Raw genomic sequence first — 21,479 nt, 5'->3', positions numbered from 1 at the left:
TTTTCAAAACATTTTTGCAAGCTTGCATTGCTTATAATCATGCTGTTCCTGCTTATGCATTGCTTTTCCAAGATTGTTAATGTGTGCTCAAAAATATTTTTCAGGGGAAGGGAGGGAATCAAGTTGCCCTTTTTTATATGCCTTATTATTTTCCATTTTAATATTGATTTTGCCGCAGCAGAAAATAAACAGCTGAAGACTGGCGGAAGACCAAGAAGGTAAGAGAAATGCATGAGGGTTTTTCTGGGCAGAAAATTTTCCTATAAAAGCAATATGCAATGTAGTTAAAATAATGTTGTGATACCATAGGAGTACTAAATTCTAGAGTCATGCTGCTGACTGTGTGGTGCATTTTTCTGTATCTGTTAGAGGAAAATAGAGACTTATTTCCCAAATGGAGATGCAGACGATTTACAAAGTTTCTACAGTGTGGATATGGTAGGGTGGTGTGTTTGAAAGCAGAAAGCATTGAACTTTGCTGTGATTAAAATTGATGCCTTAACTTCAGTGGGAGCAAAGTTAGCCCCAAACTGCTTTATTTGAAAACTCTGCCTTTTAATCTTTTGGTGTTTTAAGGAAAAAAGAAGTTGTGAAAGCCTTCCAAGACATTATTTCTTTAATTCTAGGACAGCAAGCTCTTCTCAGAATCTCCCAAGGCTCAAACTTCAGACAGTGCAACAACCATTGTCAAGAACTGCACATGGGAATAGAACAGAATTTAAATCATCCACCAAGGAGGGCTTCAAACAGGTTTAAATGTGTTTTATCTTGGTGGCATTACAGTTGAAACTAATGTGATTTTGAGAGGCTATAGGCAGCAGGAGGATGTGAGTTTTGGGTTTGTGTTTGAGTAGTTATGTAACTTAAAGATTATAGATATGAGACTTCAGGAGAATAGGCTTTCTGGCTGTGAGCTGGGGAGCAAGTCACAGGCAAAAATTACAGGAAGAGGAGTCATATAATCCAACCTATACTGAAATCAACCAGAGTTTTCCTATTAATACCAGCAGATTCATCCATTAGTGCCAGAAAGCAAGGCTAACAAACCAAGTAGAAAGTCTGGTGTAATTTGTAGGCTTCTTCACAGTCCATAAGGTGTTTGAGATTGGGGGAGTAATTTGGCTCTGTAATTTTCAGTTTTGTGAGTCTCATTTTGGTAAGATTGCTGTGAAAACTACTTTATTACCATCCCTTACAGAGGACAGAGCAGAAACAGCAGGTTGGTGGGCAAGTACTGTGTGTGTTACAGCTTTTGAGGAACGGAGTGAAGGAGAAGCTTTTTTTTTTTAAAAAAAAAAGTCCTTGTTTTGTTCCTGCATGGGGAGGAACTCATCTCTGACCAGTTCTCACCCTTTAAAAAAACACCATTAGCTTTTGCATGTTACAGCAATAACTGTGGTGAAGTGAATGTCAAAGTAACTTACAATCCTAAAACAGCTCCTCATTTATGAGTTGGCATGCTGTGTTGTATACTCGCCTGTCGTTTCCACTGTTCATAACTGTTCTTCTTATAGCTATGTAAAATGCAGATTTCTGAAACTTAAAATGGAAGCTCTGTGCATGAAATAGCTTGAATGCTGAGCTCTAGAGCCGTAGCTTTCACCACTGCTGTCACCAGTCAGATGAAGTCTAACCAAATGTACAATGGTGTTTGCCTGACAAATATGGGATTACTCTTGTAACTTCCATGGGATGATAAAGTTCATCTGGGCGTGTATGAAGAGGTGGGACAATACCTGTAATGGAATATCTGTGACTCATCTACTTGACAACACATCTGTTTGAAAATTGATTTCTCTTTAGAATAATGACAGTGCAGTTACTTTGGAGCAATCTGACTTTGGCTTAAGCATCTCAGCAATCAGCAAAACTGGAGGAGACAACACTCACCCAAGAAGGGTTGGTAGAAACATAGTATGTGATTTATGATAGAAATATGTATGTAGAAAAAACACATTATAAAGTTTTTCACAAATATCCAATACAAGCTTTTTGTGTCTATTTTTACTAAAATGTTTCTGTATAATTAGCTGAAGAGTCAATTTTATTATATGGGCAGTAATTCTTTGCATAGGAGGCCCTGCTTGTATTGAATAGTTTCAAACATTGTCGAGAAGGAAGAATATTTCGGTATTTAAAACCCAGTGGTAAGAGCTAAAATTGAAGCTATGTTTCAGATTCCTGAATGAGATAAGAGGCTCTGTGGTTAAATTGTTGCAATGGCTGAGATGTGTGGGTTTTTTCCCATTGCTGTCACAAGATTCTGTGGACAGGTTTTGCCATATTTAGGACTTGCATGTGCAGTAAGAAAATTCATTGCTGTAATAGCAAGCAACATTTAGCCAAATGCAGTTCTAACAGTAGTGCTACCATCATGTTAAAGCCTATCACCGCATTATTTTCTCCTTTAGGGCCAAGTAACTGACTTCCATGGGATGATTCAGGATGCTGTCAAAGTATCATCAGATGGAATTGCCTTGAACAGCCTTAATTGTGATCCAGATCCATCAGTAAGGTTTTCTGTTCATATTTCTATCTAATGAATGTGAACATCAGTTTTACATAACCAGGAACAAAATAAAATACCACAACGATGTTGTCTTTGTTCCCAAGTGCTAAAAAGTAGGCTTAGATTTCTGAGCGGTGCATTTCCTTGAATGAACAGTCATACTTGATACTGGTCTAATTTATTGACAGTTGTTTACTGTTTGAACATGAAAGTAGGCAACAAATACAAATAATACCTTACAATTCACAAAAAATATTGCAGAAACCTACAGAACATCTGAGAGTGAAATGTAGCTTCCTTTGAATTCAGTATATTGTGTAGCATTTGCCTCTGCTGAGACAAGAACATAGTTTAGCTGGTCAAGAGAAATTTTGAGTAATCACTCCTTGACACAAGCCATAGCTTCTCAGGCAGTGCATCCAGCTTACGTGGTACCAGTCAGCTGCTACGCTTGAGGAGACTTGCCAAACAGAGAACATGACAATGCAGTGACCCATAGCTCCACTTTTCACTCCTTTTAATCTATTTAGGGCTACAAGTGCAATAACAGAGCTGATCATTTTAATGTTAATTCAGGATTAGATTTTGTTAGATGAAAAGACGAGTTACTGCAAATATGGCTTACTTCAAAATCTTTATTATCATCCATGTTTTTACAGCTTTAAAAGTTGATATTATTAGGATGTATCAGCTTTTTTTTAAACTGTTTTGTAGTTCCTCTGTTTAAAAATAATTGAAATCTGACAAGGACTTATGTTTGCCTTTTTTAGGAACGATTATTGAAACCCCTTAGTGCTTTTATTGGCATGACTGCTGAGATGAGAGAACTTGCAACAGTTGTAAGCAAAGTAAGATCAGGTCCCCATTTTGATTATACAGGGGTCTTGGTTATCTTTGTCATCTGAGAAAACTGTTTGTTTCTTTTTACTGTCACTGATAGTGCTTATTCTTGAACGTGCAAGCTATTTTTCTTATCATGCGACTCCAAACAAGTAATTTCTTTACATCTAATGATGTTTCTTTCCGATACACAATAGGAGGAAGTAATTAAGACCATTCCTTTCTAATGGGGAACTTGTAATCTAATCATGCTGTACCCATGAGACTGTCGTAGCTTTTCTCTTTATTCTTACTGCTACAGAAAATGTATAATACTTCACCGAAAAGAAAGATTTAAACATATTGGCTAATACCAACTATTACCTAATGTATTACCAAACAATGATCAAATGGTGGGAAAAATCTTGATGCAGCTTTGTGGGTGCAGTTTCCATTCAAAGCATTGGGCTGTATTTAGTGTGGGTGGTGTGCCAGTATCACAGCAATATCCTGATTCTGAGCGTATCCACTAGATACCATGTACCAAAATTATTAAATCCTTATGTTTCCTGCATCGTTTATGATACTGTTCCTGTGCCTGCCTTCGTGCTGCCTTCATAACCTGGACTCCTTGTCTTTTCTCACTTGGTGCAGTTGAGAGATGCTTTTTATAGGCTTTGCAAGCTGCACCCTTCCCTCATCCCAGCACAGGAGCTGCATGAGCAACATCAAAAATACACTTTACTCCAGGGCAGGCTGGGGATTCTTCCAGGATGGGCAGTTTGGCACCTGCAGGGAAATCCCAGTGTTGTCAGCACCATTTCATTTCACTCATGGGTCAAGGTGCAGTCTAGCAAATGGGCCCTGGCCTCTGGGGAGCAGTAGCTATGAAGCAGGTAAATGCTTTGCATGCATCACCTCCCAAACACCATGAGCCACTTGGCCAAAAGGCTTCATAGTTATCACAGTATTTTATAGTGTTGTGACTCTTTCTGGATATAAGAATCAGAAATTATATCGTCTGTTGTTCCCCAATACTTAAAATCAGCTGTTTAAAGAGCCTGGAAGACTTTTGCTGACTGATTTTTATAGCTGTGTATGGCCCAAATTCTTGGTCTGTAAGTTTTGCATTTGCAGTTTAGTAGAACTGGGATCTTAAGAAATTTCCAACCTTAAAGTAGGAAAATTTTCATTTGTTTGGATTCTTGTCTGGTTTTTCATTTATGGTAAATGTTAAAAATAGTGTTGTTCTTGCTGCTACTTCAGCAAAAAGCAATAGGGTTGCTTTAACATTCATTATGTTTTTGAAATTGTGCTGGTATGTTCGTAGTTGCTATGGTAATCAACACTGTGGAAATCAATAAAAATAAATAGCATGTGGTATCTATTTCACAACACAATCTAATTTAATTTGGAAACAGTTATGGAAGTCTCTACTTAGTATCAGAAATCTGATTCATCTTAATTTGCTGTTAATAGAAAGGGAAAGTGTAATCTACTCTCTATAAATAATTCTTCTAATCGTATTAAATCAAATTTTCCCCTCGGATATAAGCACATAATTCTTCTTCCGTATCAGGGGGCTGCCTGTTTTTATTGGAGAGCAGAATTTATTCAAGTATTTGTACCAAGGAGATGATATTTTCTGCAGAACAATAAGTCTCTGGAATGCAAAGCCACAAAATATTACTAAGGCAAATGGAAAGATTCATAGAAGATCTGGAAAGTTTGATGAATTAAATGAAATTAATTTAGTGAGTGCTTCAGGGCATAGACTAATTACCGACTATTTTTTGATAGATGCTTAGGGGAAAATTTTCCTCCTGTTACAGAGTTCCTCGCAGCTTTTCTCACAGCATATAAAATCTTGTATAGTGTGGAGTAAATAGCAATTTTTCACTGTTACTTATAACTTCAGCAATAACATAAGTAATAGGCGCAGCCATAATGTTACTGAACATCAAGTTTAAAACAAGTATTTTCACACTGCACATGATTAAACCGTGGAACTCATTACTACAGAATAAGCATGTTCAAAAAAGTGGTAAGAAAAATTAACTGAAGAATGGTTGTCAAAGGGTGTTTGAACTCAAAGACTAAGATGTAATTTTAATTAGCAAAGTCCTTCTGTTGCAGATTTTATTGGTTGTAAATGTGAACCAACACATCATTCCTATTGCTTATATTTTATTTTTTTTAAACATCCAATACTTGCCAGCATCACAGACAAAATACTAGGATTGGTGAATCTTCATATCATGATAGCTCTTCATATGCTAGTTTGTTATTAAAACCAACTAACAGAAAACAGATCTGAGAAACAGACCTGCTGAGCATATACATTTGGCAGTGTATATGCTGTCAGGGAAATGAGGGGCTGGAGGGGAAGCAAAGCACAATGTAGTAGTTCTGTAGAAATGATTGCTGTCTAGGCTTTCCTCTTGGGAGGTCCCTAGTACGTAGGATTAAATAATACAGTTTGTATCGCTTAATAGCACTCTTATTTTATAGCCAAGTCAATTGTTTTACTTTGCCAGAAGTCATTATCCCAGCGCAGAAGTTTTACTAACAGGATGCAATGTATGTTGCAGGACATTTATCTCCATAACCCAAATGTGAAGTGGGATGATATTATTGGATTGGATGCAGCTAAAAGGCTAGTCAAGGAAGCAGTTGTTTATCCCATAAGGGTAAGGCCCTAAGTAGTTTTGAGAAAACCGCTGTTGGGCTTGTTAGCATTTTCTGTGTAATCACAGACTTCTCACTATTTCTGTGCTTTTGTAGACAGTTCATGTTAGAACTATTCCTGTTCATGTTTCATTTGACAGTGGTATATGCATTGTCCTATAGGAAAATGGCCTTTCAATATTAACATTGTAAGTGTTGGGCCCTATTCTTTGGCACATTTGGAAATGTAAGAGGTGCTGGATTTGGCTATATTAATTCAATGGAAAATAACTTACAGAAGACATTTGAAGAATTCACTTAAAACCGATTTCAAATGGCAAATACAGTATTTTTTTCAGTACTCAGATCATATATGTTATATTGTTTTGGAAGGGGTTTATCCCCCTCTCCAAATTTTGTAGGTTTCCTGAATGTGTTATAAGCAGTGCAGGTATGGGTTAGAATCCCTTGCATTTTGTTACAGACAATACATTTTTAGTCCCTGAATTACTTTTCTCTTCCCACAGTACCCACAGCTATTTACTGGCATTCTGTCTCCTTGGAAAGGTTTATTGCTATATGGACCACCAGGTATGGAAAGCTTTATACCATATCCGTTTGTTTCACACTGCTTCTGGTTTTGTCCCATGGATAAATAATTTTCACTAATTAGATCAAATGTGTTAATAAAGAACATGTTTTGTAAGTTGAAATAAAAGGGCACAACACTGTATGATTGTCTGACACTCAGACCTGTCCATTTGCCTTGTTCACAACCCTTGACTATTTCTACACCTGAATTTTCCAAAAACAGTACTTATACTAACCATATAGAGGCATGAGAACTCATATGTCTGTTTTTACTCAATTTGGACCGTATTAATCAAGTTTGACTTGACTTGATCTCATGAAATGTGAATAAATCTGGCCTGGACTCATCATCTTAAGGAAAAGGTCCCTTTCTTCTGTATTTGGGGGTTGTTTTGGAAATGGGGTGGAAGCTTTGCCCTTTTCTGGGCTAGCTGAGTATTTTCCCTGTCAGCATGGCTTCAGTGCTCCCTCTGCTCCACTTTGACATGAGCACTGCCACCATGAGTGTCGCTGGAAGGGGACAGAGGGCACGAGTACTGCCCGAGTCAGGTTGCAAAGGCTGCTGCTACAGTAAGCTCCATTTGTTCCTGTGAGTGTTCAGATGTACTTGGCAAAGAAGACATCTGACCATTTCAGCATGTAGTACTTCAGAATTTGGGGAATGCATTTGCAGTGCTGTATTACCTGAGTTTCTCCGGACAGCCCTGGAAAAGCCACAAAATGATCAGAGGCTGGTGCCCCTCTCCAGTGAGGACAGGCAGAGAGGGTTGGAGTTGTTCAGCCCGGAGAAGGCTCCACGGAGACCTTATTGTGGCCTTTCAGTAATTAAAAGAGGCTTATAGGAAAGATGGGGATACATTTTTTTAGCAGGGCACGTAGTGATAGGACAAGGGGAAATGGCTTTAAACTAAAAGAGGGGAGATTTATACTAGATATCTAGATATAAGGAAGAAATGTTTTACGCTGAGGGTGGTGAGACACTGGCACAGGCGGCCCAGAGAGGTGCCCGATGGCCCATCCCTGGGAACATCCAGGGCCAGGCTGGATGGGCTCTGAGCAACCTGATCCAGCTGAAGGTGTCCCTGCCCATGGCAGGGGGCTGGGCTGGAGGGACTTTGAAGGTCCCTTCCAACCCAAACCATTCAACAATTCTGCGACTTTTTCTGTTTCACTGGTTTTATCTGCCTCATAGTAGGATGAAGGGAATTATTCAGTCATTTGCATTATATTTCTTTAGAGTTAATTTCTTCAACACTGTTTGTTCATAGGTACTGGAAAAACTTTGCTGGCTAAGGCTGTTGCCACAGAATGCAATACAACCTTTTTCAACATATCAGCGTCAACCATTGTCAGCAAATGGAGGGGTGATTCAGAAAAACTTGTCCGGGTAAGAATTATTATCTCATTCATTATGCTTCAACAAACATCAGGTTCCTACTTAAAGAACTGGAGTTTAACACAGAATTGTAAAGTGAATATTCCTCTGATACTCGTGATCTTCACAGATGTGACTTTGTTCATATTTAGCTTTTAAAATGGGAATAATACCACTTCTGCAGGAGTCTCACAATGGATTCTAGCTGTGGAATTTTAGTTCTGTAATGTAAGATGAAGCAAAGATTCTGAAGGCAGCAAAGATTTTTGACTCACTGAATGAGACAGAGCTCCTAACTAAAGCAGCATTTGCTTAGAGACCCCTTCAGAGCGCTTCGCATCATTTCTGCAAGGGTTGGCTCCTAGGCTCCCTACAAAATGTGATTTAGATACCCAGATTCCCAACTCTTCCTAGTCTTCAGGGCACAGAATTGGCAAAGAATTCCTTTGTGACAAAGATCTTGCAGTCAAACGCAAATGTAACGTTGTTTTAAGGAAGGTAGCTTGTTGGTAAATGAGTACATGTATTTTCACATATAGACTAGCAAGTAGCGTGCACAGCTCAGCTGTGGTACAAATAAATGCAGGGATTCAGGTGTAGCATCCCTGCCGTAAGATGCCCATCCTAATTCTCTGTAATGACCACCATTTCAGTGTAAGAAATGCACAAGCTCTTAGCCTTCCTCAAAGCTCATCTCTTAGACTACACTTCAGATAGATACAGAGCTCTTGAAAATGAATAATAACAGACTGCACTTATTGTTAATCTGTCTTGAAATGTAGGCAATGTTTGCAACATAGTTATTCTTCATGTACCCTTTGTTCTTTAGATGCGTTTTCCTTCTGACATTCACCTCCTGTGTTATTGAGCCTCTTGACATCTGTCTCAGTAGCTTCCTAAAAGTTTCGCTGCTGGCAGGAGTAGGGATGAGACAGTCTGTTTTCTGACACCATCATCCAAAAAGTTTTCCTGAACATGCTGCAGCATTTGCAAAGATACTGAGTGTGTGGCATTTTACCCTTAGTTGAGTTTTTGGCAGAATCCAAAAACAAAATGAGATTGTGGATTAGGACAGCTCTGAGAAAAATACTGTGTGAATTTATACCCTAAAATCCCATGGCTGGTGCAGGAGGTTTCTGAAGTTGTGTGAAGTGTATGTGGGTTTTGTGGTCATTTGGAGGCCTGTCTACTCACCTGGTTTTCCTTGGTTCTGAGCTGTATTGGGTGTGATTTTATATTTTAGATTTGTAGTAAAATTGTAGACTGGTCGTGGACTACCTGGGACTCTGGGCAAATATTATAAACCCTGTGTTTTATATCCAAAGTTCAGAAAATAGGATATATATTTAAATTTGGGGTTTTAGGTGTTCTGATTAAAAAATGTTGGATTAGTATATATTGTTAGTGATATTTATTTTAAAAACTCGAAGAACACTTCACTGAAGAAGAACCGACAATATGTTCTTACTGCAAATATAAGCCTCTCTGTGTTTACAGAAAAACAGAACTTCTTTCTTCAAAGGGCAGGCCCAGATGTTTCATGTCAGCTTAATAGTCCATTTTTTAATCTTGATTGTTCAAGCAGTTTATGTTTGTTTTCACCAGGAAAAACAAAAGCACTGCTTGATTCTTACCAAGAGAATCAGTCCATTTTCTTTCATTATGGTTCAGCTGACTTGTAATTTCTTTTTTCTCAAATCCTTATTTAAAAAAACTACAAATGGAGCAACAATAAAAGAAGGATGTTTAATCTCTGATAACAATTTAAGAGTTCCCAGAATCCTGTGATGGATCATTTTCTTCTATCCCATTATTCACAGGGTACTCTGATAGGATTTAGCCAGAAAGATTTACATATAAAGGCAGGATTACAAGCCTGTTCTTTATATCTCCTTTACAAACCTTTCAGAATTTGAGAGGATTCAGGAACCCCCAGCCTACCCAGAGCTTTTTCCCAGCAGATACTCCTTTTTGTCCTAGAAGTTTGGAATGTGGGTGCTGTTATTTAACTTCTGTGCCATTTGGCCCTTAATGCCTTTTTGTGTTAGTTTATCTTTTCTTTCACATTTACTTCTCTCTAAACAGGTGTTATTTGAGCTTGCCCGGTACCATGCTCCTTCCACAATTTTCTTGGATGAGCTGGAGTCAGTTATGAGTCAAAGAGGCACTGCTTCTGGGTAACCGATGAGACCACTTCCTATGGCTTTAGGAGAATATTTGTCCCCCTTTTACTGCATTTTTTTTAAGTGTGTGTGTGTTCAGGTGCTGACCAACGTTTATTCATAGAGTGTGCCTGTTAGAAACAAATCTTAGCTGAGCTAAAGCCTGGGGCTACTCTAACAGGATCATGATTGGGCCCCTGAAATACTTGTCTTTTAGATTTTTGTAGACATTATAAGTACTTTGACATTTCTTGACATTTTGTTAAGCAATTCTTTTGCTCTGTTGTAAACTTTAGGAGCCTCACAGTGTGTTATTGCCAGAGTGCCTATCACCTCTGAAAGTACTGCTTCGTGGAAGCATTGCATGCGCTGTGGGGATTTAAAAAGTGAGACATAGCGGTGGTTTCACTCACAGTAGATGAGATCAGTAGAGAAGCAAGCATGAAAGACAGGCTGTGTGAAGGTTAGCAAGGGACTATGGGTCCAGCGAAATTGTGAGAAGGAGGGAGGTGCAAGAGTGTATAACCAGTGGTGCTGCACTTCAAAATAAGGAATTTGAAATGGAAATCATGGTAGCGTGGGGGAACAACAGATGACTTGTTAGAGGTGATTAAGAAGCAGCTGATTTTGTGACAGGCTTAGGCGCAGCAGGGTAAGGTGGAGTGTGCAGTGTGGAATGGCATTTTCATCAATGGACAGATTTTGGTGGCATTGTCAGGACTCCCAGATACAGGAATGGGAGGATGTTATTATTGTCTTCCATGGTGTTGACAGTTCATAATTTAAAACAGATTGAAAAGGTTAGGGAAGGGAAAGAAGCAGGAGAAATACAAAAACATTGTTATAACCATTAGAAGCCCATTACAGTGGATTTTATGTACTGTAAATTATATGCTCACAAAGATTTATAAATAGAATATGTCATATCATAAAGATACGACTTGTAGTAATTGTCAGTTAATAGTTATAAATTATGGGCCAAATTTTGTCTTCACATATACTTCTACATGCTCTCATTACCGTCACTGGGTTATATATTTTAATAAGGATTTTTATCTACGGTTTTGTAGTTATTTTTACTTATCTTTATTAAATAATGACTTGGCACTTATTTATTAAATATTAAATAAAGACTGTGGATGTCTTTACAGAAATAAGTCATTAAATTAAACCTGAATTGTAGCTCTTACCATCTAAGGCTCTGAGTTTGATCCAGGAGTTTCTAAGAACTCCATATCTGGGACCAAGAGTTTAAACTGGTTTCCTGCAAGATTGGTTACCTGGATCAGGGCCAGAATTCTTAGCACTTTGCTTACGTTCCTCTTCTCTTTTTGAGGAAGGATCCTGTCTGTATGGTCTCTGCCCCATTTTTAAATTCATTTCAATATGGCATATTTTTCTGTTTGCTTTTTATAGAATGTGTTGCAAAATACCGAATTCAGTAGTAGGTGTGTCTTCTAGTGCCCACTTAACATTCACTCACAGAAAAATGCCAGTAGTTGCACTGAATAGGTAGGTGTGTTAGTTATTTAATGGCAACTATCACATTATAAAAATTCTCTTATATAGTTCAATCAATCAAAGCCTTATCTGTTTTCCAGTAAACGTCAACATTGTGTGGAGATTAATATGAAGAAGAAATAAAAATAAGCATTTTCTTTGGATTCAGTAAATTCTCTTCACTTTAATGCACTGAAAAGGGTCCATTTAAGTAATCATTAGAAAGCTTGATTTTAATGCTTAGATGTTAGCTAATGGAGCTTAATCATGCTTTGAATTGGGGCAAAACTGACAAGGGCTCAATTGCTGTGAATGACACTGTATAAATAAAGATGATTACTTTAATGCACTGAGCAAATACTATTTCTCTGAATCTTGGTAGTGGTGAACATGAAGGAAGTCGGCGGATGAAAACAGAATTACTGGTGCAGATGGATGGCTTGGCCCGATCTGATGATCTTGTGTTTGTTTTAGCAGCTTCCAATCTGCCATGGTAAGAGATCCAGAGAGTACATTTTGAATACATTTGCATGAGCTTCTAAGCACAGATAAAGATTTTATTTAGACTTTTGCAGAAAAAGCCTTGATATTTGGTTAAAGCATTTAAAGATTAATTTGGAGCTTTTACTTTTAAACTCTACAATTCTTGCTATTTGTGTCACATGAGAATAATCCATAATAAAGTCAACATATGCTGGTCTTACAGCTGCTAATATTTAAAATGGAGTATTTGACTTTCTAGGTAAGTTATTTACTATGTTTAAGCTAAGAAGGGTTTCAGCCTGGAACTGTAAGGTGCTTAAAACATCTAGTGCTTAGAAGGATACTCCATAAATAGGAATGCTGGATTATATTGGTGTCAAATGTGACTTTGAAAAGTTGAGGGGCAAGGTTCTTCAGTTTCTTTAACACAATTTAGAATAGGAGAATAAGCGGTTTAAGATTGGAACTAGGGCAGTTCATCATTGTTGTTCTCAAAATGGGCAGGACATGTACTGAGGACAAGACGGACAGGAGATGATGAGGGAGGGAGGTGCCATTTGTAGTGTAACAACTGTGGATGCTTGGGGGAGTCCAGCGACAGCAGAAAAAGGCCAGCTCACCTGCTGTCCTTGAATAGCTTCTCCTATGGCTGCTGTCAGAGCCAGCCTGTTGATCTGGCTTGATCATTCATTTGAACTAGCATCATATATCTTTTTCTTTTGTACAAAACATTATCAAATGATTGCAAGCACTACATGGGGAAAACGATGGCTGTTGATTAAGCACAGCAATTTTTAACACTCTGATTTGTAGCTCACTAATCGTTTTCCAGGGTAGAAGCCAACACCTGTACAGAGAATTGAAGCATATTGGTGACAGGTTTGTTTAAAGTTAGTTTTCACAGGTCTGGAACTAGTCTGTGGATTTCTGCCTGCCCTGAGATTCCCCCTGTCCCTGGGCTACCAATCCGTGAAATCTTCTGTGGAAAATCGTATTTTCCTACAGAGAAATATGTGTGTTGAAGGCAGAGAGGGGAACAAAGTAAACTGTGGAAACTGTTTGGTGAGGGACAGTCTTGGATGCAGATGTCTGCAAAAAAGATGAGTTAGGCATAAGAAGGGTTGGGTTTTTTTCTTCCTTTTCCTGAAGTGTACGTGAAGCAGAGAAATACAAGGTGTCTGCTGGGGGGGCAGACAGTCTGAATGTCTAATGTGTTTGCAGCCTGCTGATCATCGTAGCGCTGAGGTCGGTCTTGACATCCATGCCCCTAAAAGCAGGCAGACCCAAGTGGGCTTGCTGCCTTCTCATATGTAGGGATGGTGAAGCTAGGAGTCTGTAAAAGACTATGGGTTTTTTTCCTAATTCAGAACCTTGTGTTTCCCATACAGTCAAGGAATGATGCCTCTGAGAGCCACCAGGCAGACCTCTTTACCTGCTGAAATTCAGGTGCCAAAGTGGCAACGGGGATGCAGAGGCTTTCATCTGCCTCCCTCTAGGGCCTGCCCAGAGCTTCCAGGCTCTTCAACTAGAAGAATGGCAGTGTGGGCACCTAAAAATTATGTAGAAATTAGATGTACAAGTGAGGCTAGTTCCTGCCCTGGCCCAACAGCATGAACACAAAGCCATCACTGGCTTTTATAGCCATAGTAGCAGTCTGTGTGTTCATTTGGGGGATTTGTGTCTTGGACAAACTCATGAATTTAAATCAGTACAAAATCCTCCATATTTTGTGTTGCAGTATCTACATGAAAGGAACTCAGCAGAATTTGATTTAATTATGTTCCAGTTGTGTAAGAAAATACTGAAAAATAAATAGCTGTGGGTGAACAGTTAAGTTTGAAAGAGAAGTAGTACATTAATAATCCATTTGTCTCTTTAGGGTTTGTTAGTAATACACTATAAATGTTTGTTATTGTAGCGTCATCACCCTTTTAGAAACTCTGAGCAGTGCATTGCAGCTTTCCGTGGTCTCTTACGTTATCCTGTGAGTAGCTAAGCTTCACATACAATGCTGCAGCATGGCACTATTGAAAAAGGTCACATGTCTTTAGAGTATCCATGTCTTTCTACTCTCACACTACTGGTTTGAAAGGAAAAATTGGGTATTTGAAACTCACTGAGGAAGAGTTCAGAGGTGGCAACTGACCTGAAGGTCAGAGTGTAGCTGGGGCTGGATCTGGGAGATGTGTTAATGTAAGCATGAGGCTGACCTCTCTCCGCTTCTGCAGAAAGAGGTTCCTGCATGTGTCTGCCTTTTGCAGTTGATAAACTCTTTCTGGAAAGTCATGAAAAAATTACAGAACACAGTTTTAAGTGTTTTACGTGTTTGATTTTGGATCATTTTGCAATTCTGAAGTGCTAATTTCTGCAAAACTGCTTCTTTGAAACATCAGAAATGACACAGCTTTTTTTGAGATAGATCCAAAATCACAAGATTTCTATTCTGGTGGAACTGCTCCCACAAAAAGCTGGCAATCTGTGTTGGTATGAGGGTGGCAGCTGAGATGCTGTGAGGAGCCAGCTCTGACTTTTGAAAGTTTTATACCTGAGAGCTTAGAAATTTCCCTTTGGATTTTGTGAACGTTGCTTGTGGTCAGGTTGGATTTTTCTCTCTCTTAAGCAAATCCAACCTATGAGTGTAATGACTGGGTTGTCTGGCAGAGCTGTGACTACCACAGAGAATCTGCTTTAAGATGTGGCTGAGTGTATGCTTAGAAAGGTGTTTTAAGGGGATGGAGAGCTAGTGAAAGCCAGGGGCATCTTACATCATCATTGAAGCTTACAGCCTCAAGGGATGTGGGAGTATCTGCTTCCAGAGAGGTCGGTGGAGTTTGTGGCTCCGAGGTCTGTTCCGAGGTTGTGGCTTCACAGCACAGCCCTGTGTTCTTGCAAACATTTGATCTTAAGCTGGATTTCAAGAGATTTGTTTAACTTGGGTATTTATTGATCATGGAAAAAATTAGTACCAATCTGCTTTTAGATGAATGAAAAGAAGCCTAAACAAAGCTCTTTACGCTGTTCTAAGCTGCACTGCAGCTATTGATCTTCCTCTTCAGCCAGTGCTTGCTGCCCAGCCCCGCTTCCTGCTACTCATCAGCAAGGTGCTTTCTATTGACAAACTCCTTGTTGAAATGATTCAATGTAATTAAATAAAATGAAGGCCTCATTAGTGAAGAAATAAAGTGGTCCGTAATCACGTAGTGAATATTTCCTAATGTATTAGTGCATTTAATTCAACTTCCATTGCAGTGCTTCTTTCTTCTCCCTCCCCACCCTCAGGGTGAGTGAAGCTTTGGTGCAGGCTGATAGTTGAGCTGAGTCCTGGTGGAGCTGTGAGCACATGGCCAAGATGGATTCAAGCAGAGGTGGGCTGTGAAACCCAAATCAGATCTGGGGCTACCCCACAGTGAGCCCTTTCCTTCACCCTCAGCAGTGCACCTGTGTATGGTGGAGTGCGGGGGATGGTGTGGGGAATCCTTAAGAGGAGCAGGAGGAAAAGTGGAGTGAGAACAAGCCCTCAGTTTGTGGGGGCTCTGCCCAGGCCACCTGCACAGGAGGACGGGAGGTAGGAAGGACGAACAGCTCACTCGTTTTTAGTGCCTTTCCCTCTAGAGCGCTGTGGTGATGATTGCACTAGGCAGGGATTAATTACAGACCACTCAGCCCTTGTTGCTGTTTCTGCGTTCACCTCTGGAGTTGTTGAGGTCTCTTAATTTCCACCTAAAATGTGTTTGTTACCCTTCTCCCTTCTGGAAATGAAAATAGGTGTTTGTCTTGTTTAGCTTCATGAAATTGGAGAGCGATAACACGGCGTGATGCCTCCTGATGTCAGCCTGGGGAAGGTCTGAAAAGTCACCGGCTTTTATAGGTCCTGTACAGCTTTGTGTATCTTTTCATGAGCATTTTAATACTTTTATCGGCTATTGTTTCTGAGAATATTTTAGTTGGCTCAGTGCTTATTATTCTGTTCTGGTTAATGTCACTTAACCTTGCATTTGATCACTAACAAAATAATTTAGCAAACAACCTAAACACTTAAGATAACAAAAATATTATGTCTTTATCTTCCTGTTCAGCCAACAGGCAGGGTCACTGTAGCCTTTCTGGATAAATAGAGCAACTTCTCTGTATCAGTGGGCTTAATTTACAGGGCATGGCTAGGGAGCTCATGGAACTGTGGTCTTGGGGGACACCCCAGACGTGCTCTGAAGCAGGAGTGATGAAAGATGCCATCATTTAGAGGTTTTTTAGGGTATTTGCAGAGACTCTGGCTGTGGTTGTCCTTTGCCTGCAAGCATGGTTTAGAGTAGCTGCACCAGCACCTCTAAGCCTTGAGAACTTTTGCCCTGTTAACACAGAGTATGGTAACGTGGGTAAATAACAGCCAAGGGGTTTGTCAGCCAGTAAGTAATTATTTCCAGCCAAGCAAAGCAATTTTGAGGTGAACTTGAGCTGAAAAATAAATTTGGAAGGAGAGTGGGGACTAATGTGGTTCTTTGTCTTTTCTGGGTGGGACCCTGTGTGAGAGGTGATGGGCAGCATCTTCAACAGCCATCAATTAGCAAACTCTGGTGTTTACTCTGAGGTCTTGATTGGAAGTACTGGGATGGAACTGTCTGAATTCCTGTTGTGCTCCCAGTTCCTACTGATCTGGTTTTCTAATCTTTGCTTTCATTGCCCTTGGCTCAGTGCACGTGGAACAAGCTCGTCCAAACCGAGAGGTCCTTTCTGGGGAGAGGGACGCTTCTGCTCCCACGAGCTGAGAGCCAGGTGTGCTGAGGTCTGTGGAAAACCTAGGCAGGCACCTATATGGGGATTTGGGAGCCCATTTTTGGTCTGCTTTGTCATGTGCTATACCAGTAGAAAACATTTGCTATTAAAAAACAAGGACAAGTCACCAAAGGTGACAGAAATAAGCTCTGTTGGTGTGCTACAGATCCATCTTGAGCTGGCTTTGAGCTCCCTGTAAATTAAAGAGGAGCTTCATACAAGAAACATTGCTTGAATGTTGACTTTGCTGGCAAAAAGATTTCACCCAGGAAATCAGGAAAGGTAGAGGCAGGTTTATTTAAGTGTATGTACAGGCACAGCCCTCCAACAGCTGGCTCCCTCTGCTCAGCCACAACAAGGGTGGAAATGGTGCTTTGGGCTCCTGTTTCTCGATCTGCACAAGACACATTGAAGTGCTTTTCCCCTTGTTGAGAGTTTCTCAGCAGGTATGAGGACTGAATTATATTTTAAACTGAAATAAGAAGTCTGTGACTGAACGGGACCTGTAGTGAAAGATTGGTACAGCACTTGGAAGGGTAATAGCTCAGAGCAGCTCCTGGAAGGCACTGGAGACTTGTGAGTAAGTATTTTGTAGCAGCTGTTTCTTCTTGAAAATTTCTGGATGACTGGGAAACCTGTAGACCATTCCCATGACACAAGTGACAAGGGATGAACTGGAGTAGGAATTTGTATTCAGTTCTTTGGTTGTGTTACTGTTAGATGCAAACAACTGAAAAGCACTTAGGGGAAAAAAAACTAGATTAAAATGAACCGTTTGGATGTGTGTCTGAGAGGAGCTGGCGTGCCGGGCGTAGCAGGACTCCTGACACTTGATAGAATCTGTGGCGCTGGCAAGAAGGGCTGTTTCTAGGTGGTGATGAAATGCATTGAGAAAGGAACAAAATTACTTTTGTGATCCTTTTTATAAAGATATTTTCCTCTGCGGCTGTATTATTTATAATTATTGCAGGAGCAGTCTCAGAATCATCTTGTTCCACCATAAACATGGCCCTCGCATCCAAGACCTTCAGTCTGTATTTTATACCTAGTAAGCATCCCTTACGAAGTAGCAATTAATTAGTCCTGACAGTGCCCCAGACAGACAATTTGTAGTGTTTCCTTAATAGCAAAAGGAGAAAGGGAGAGGTTGTGACTGATGAGACATGCTGCAGGTGAGTACCAGAGCCAGGGAAGATAACTACAGCTTCTGTTTGTTATTGTTAAGCCTCATTGTCACAAGGCAGCATATCACTAACATACTGAACAGGAATATTCTGGATAATTAACACTTTTTTTTCCTTTTTTTCTTTTTTTTTTTTTTTTTCCTTTCCAAAATTAGGTTGACACAGTTACAAATGGGGTTGAAAAATGTCAGTCCCTGCAGTGAGGAGATGGCTATCAAAGCCACGTCTCCACAATGAGACACACTGAGATGATTCCTCTCCTCCTTTGCTTGCAGGGAGTTAGATTCTGCCATGCTGCGGCGGTTGGAGAAGAGGATTTTGGTTGACCTTCCTAGTAAAGAGGCACGACGGGTGATGATCCAGCACTGGCTGCCCCCTCTGAGCAACAGTGGAGGAGTGGAGCTGAGAACTGACCTGGACTACAGCTTGCTGGGCCAGGTGAGACAGCACTGCAGCAGGGACCGTGCCTGCTTGAGGTCTTTTTGGGTGGGAACCTTAAGCAAGGGTGACATACATCACCCACAGTCGTGTGATTATGTTGTGACAGAAGAGGTTTGAGAAGCAGCAGGTTGGGATAGCACCTCTGTATACAGCAATTGTGACGTACAGAGCTGGGGAAAAGACCTCAGCTCTGTTTGAGGCTCAGGGAGACCAGCGAGACACGGGGCTGAGCATTTCACAGGCATGTACCTGGCCGTGGAAATCACTGGTTTCACACAGCTCTCCAAAATGGTTCTCATCCTCTCTGCTGGGCCAGCTTTTCATCCTTAAATACAGGGAGAATTCCAGCAACAGTGTATTTTTATTGCTCTTCTCACCAAGCTGGGAGCACTTCCAATTCATCAGGGTAATGAACAGTTAATTGTGTAGGGAAGGTTTGTCACAGCTCCACTGCTGTGGGAGAAGAGAGCCTTTAGACAGTGAAGAGATTTCACCAGATAGCCAGGCTTTCTTCCTTTAGCCCTCTGTCATATCCTAAATTCTTTGAAAATATCTTACAGCTTACCCCGCTGGCCCCTGTTACTGTTTGTTTTGCAACAGTCTGTTTGCAGAGACAATAATGCTCAGATTTTTTTTCCTAAATGTTATCAAGGAAATACAGTTATTTTATTAACAGGAAAGCTGGGACAGACAAGAATCCCAGAATGGTCAGGGTGGGAAGGGCCCTCTGGAGACGATCTAGTCCAACCCCCCCGCTAGAGCAGGTTCACCTACAGCAGGTTGCTCAGTCGTGTCCAGGTGGGTTTTGAATGTCTCCAGAGAAAGAAACTCCACAGCCTCTCTGGGCAGCTGTGCCAGTGCTCTGTCACCCTTGAGGTGAAGAAGTTTTCCCTCACATTCAGACGGAACTGCCTGTGCTGCAGTTTGTGCCCGTTGCCCCTTGCCCTGTCGCTGGGCACCATTGAAAAGAGCCTGGCCCCGTCCTCCTGACCCTCGCCTGTAAGGTATTTGTATGCACTGACGAGGTCCCCTCTCAGCCCTCTCCTCTCCAGGCTGAACAGCCCCAGCTCCCTCAGCCTTTCCTCATCAGGGGGATGCTCCAGTCCCCTCATCATCTTGGTAGCCATCACTGGCCCCTCTCCAGCAGTTCCCTGTCTCTGGAACTGGGCAGCCCAGCACTGGACACAGCACTCTGGATGTGCCTCACCAGGGCAGAGCAGAGGGGCAGGATCCCCTCCCTCGACCTGCTGGCCACGCTCCTCCTCGTGCACCCCAGGATCCCAGTGGCCCCTTGGCCACCAGGTCACGCTGCTGGTGTCCCCCAGCACCCCCAGGCCCTTCTCCGCAGAGCTGCCCCCCAGCTCAGCCCCAGCCCGTGCTGGTGCCTGGGGCTGTCCCTCCCCCGGGGCAGGACCCTTCACTTGCCCTTATGGAACTTCATGAGGTTCCTCTGCCCAACTCTCCAGCCCGCCCAGGTCTGGCCGAACGGCAGCGCAGCCTCCTGGGCTGTCAGCCGCTCCTCCCGGCCTTGTAGCACCAGCAGCCTTGCCGAGGGTACGTCTGTCCCCTCACCCAGGCCACGGATGGACGAGTTGACTGACCCTGGGGGAACACCAGGAGCTTCAAGCCTCCAGTGAGACTCTGTGCTGCTGATCACAACCCTCTGAGCTCTGCCATCCAGCCAGTTCTCAATCCGCCTCACTTGTCTGCTCACCCACCCAACCCACACTGCCTAAAAGGCAGGTTTGGTTTGACCTGCAGAAAATTGCCCTTCAGAAAGAATGCCCGGTATTCTCCTTGCTCCTACAAGGTACCGTGGGCATTCAGTAGAAGAATAAGCAACATAATGTTGAGGAGAGGGTACACATAAAAACGAAAACGTGTGTGTATGCTTATACATATTTCAGACAGAAAGTCTTTACAAATATTTTAGATCTATAACATGTGTATGCTTGTAAATGCCATTCCTGTCCGATGTGTAAGGCTGTAAGCTGTAATGTATCCTTTGCTCCTGTCACAGGAAACAGATGGGTACTCCGGCTCAGACATAAAACTCGTGTGCAAGGAAGCAGCCATGAGACCAGTGAGGAAAATTTTTGATGCTCTTGAAAACCATCAGCCAGGTACCACAACTCTGAGTTGAGAATCCAGTCTGGGAAATGCTGCTCTGCTGGTGTAACTCTAGAAATTATAAATTCAACCCCAGCAGGTGGAGCTCTGTTATCTGCTTAGAAAAGTTTTAAACTACACTCCTAAACTTAAACATTTACTTAAGCTCACGCTTCTGAAAATTGGGCTTTTTTTAAAGCACCTGTGCTCTATGCACAAATTTTTCATTGTCTCACTAAATTTATTCTTCTTGTTTCCATACATTAAGTGCTGCATTAGACAAGGACATAAATGTCTTTTGATAACAACAGTATTTAATAAATTCTCTTCTCTTTAGGTAGCAGTAACTTACCCATGATCCAGTTAGACACGATCACAACAGCAGATTTCCTGGATGTAATCACCCACACCAAGCCATCAGTGAAGAATCTAAGCCAGAAGTACACAGCTTGGCAGAGAGAATTTGAGTCAGTTTAAAAAGAAGAAAAAAAAAAAAAAACCTGAAAACTTTCAAGACTTTGAGTTTTGCCTTGCCGCCAAAGCATCGAATGATAAGGCGGAAGGAAGTTGTTTTTTCCAGGGAAGACTGTACACAGTGACAAATGACAGGGGGAAATCTTTACTTCAGAATTTAACGGTGGGCTGGGGGTGTGTGTGGATTTACTTTTTATTAACCATTTTCAATGACCATTCAAAAAAAAATTCTTCATAGAATTAATGTAATAGCAGTGGCTATGTAGAAGGCTCCAGCCTTGATTTTATGTATAAAGACTTAAAACATTGATTGCTTCTCAGTCTTTATTCATGACAGTTGTTTACAGGTTTGGGGTAGAACTGGAGCAGAAAGCTCAAGAACAGTTAGATGATGA

General features: G+C 41.1%; 1 protein-coding gene across 8 annotated transcripts in view; it reads left to right on the top strand.

The window, feature by feature from the left end:
- KATNAL2 (katanin catalytic subunit A1 like 2) overlaps positions 1-21,145 on the top strand; it is a 30,459-nt gene extending 9,314 nt beyond the window's left edge. For 3 of the 8 annotated variants that reach the window (XM_055698908.1, XM_055698909.1, XM_055698910.1), the window contains exons 4-16: positions 179-218; positions 627-750; positions 1,804-1,899; positions 2,412-2,510; positions 3,280-3,357; positions 5,920-6,018; positions 6,523-6,586; positions 7,855-7,973; positions 10,047-10,138; positions 12,006-12,116; positions 18,336-18,498; positions 20,522-20,624; positions 20,948-21,145. In XM_055698908.1, coding sequence (XP_055554883.1) covers positions 179-218; positions 627-750; positions 1,804-1,899; positions 2,412-2,510; positions 3,280-3,357; positions 5,920-6,018; positions 6,523-6,586; positions 7,855-7,973; positions 10,047-10,138; positions 12,006-12,116; positions 18,336-18,498; positions 20,522-20,624; positions 20,948-21,087 — 1,328 coding nt within the window. In that variant the 3' untranslated portion in view covers positions 21,088-21,145. The remainder of the gene's footprint in view (positions 1-178; positions 219-626; positions 751-1,803; positions 1,900-2,411; positions 2,511-3,279; positions 3,358-5,919; positions 6,019-6,522; positions 6,587-7,854; positions 7,974-10,046; positions 10,139-12,005; positions 12,117-18,335; positions 18,499-20,521; positions 20,625-20,947) is intronic. The other 5 variants (XM_055698912.1, XM_055698911.1, XM_055698913.1 and 2 more) reach the window with 5 other exon arrangements.
- Positions 21,146-21,479: the final 334 nt, after the last annotated feature.

This window comes from Falco cherrug, chromosome Z, assembly GCF_023634085.1.
Source record: "Falco cherrug isolate bFalChe1 chromosome Z, bFalChe1.pri, whole genome shotgun sequence".
Lineage (NCBI taxonomy): Eukaryota > Metazoa > Chordata > Aves > Falconiformes > Falconidae > Falco > Falco cherrug.
This window is presented reverse-complemented; position numbering and strand designations above follow the sequence as displayed.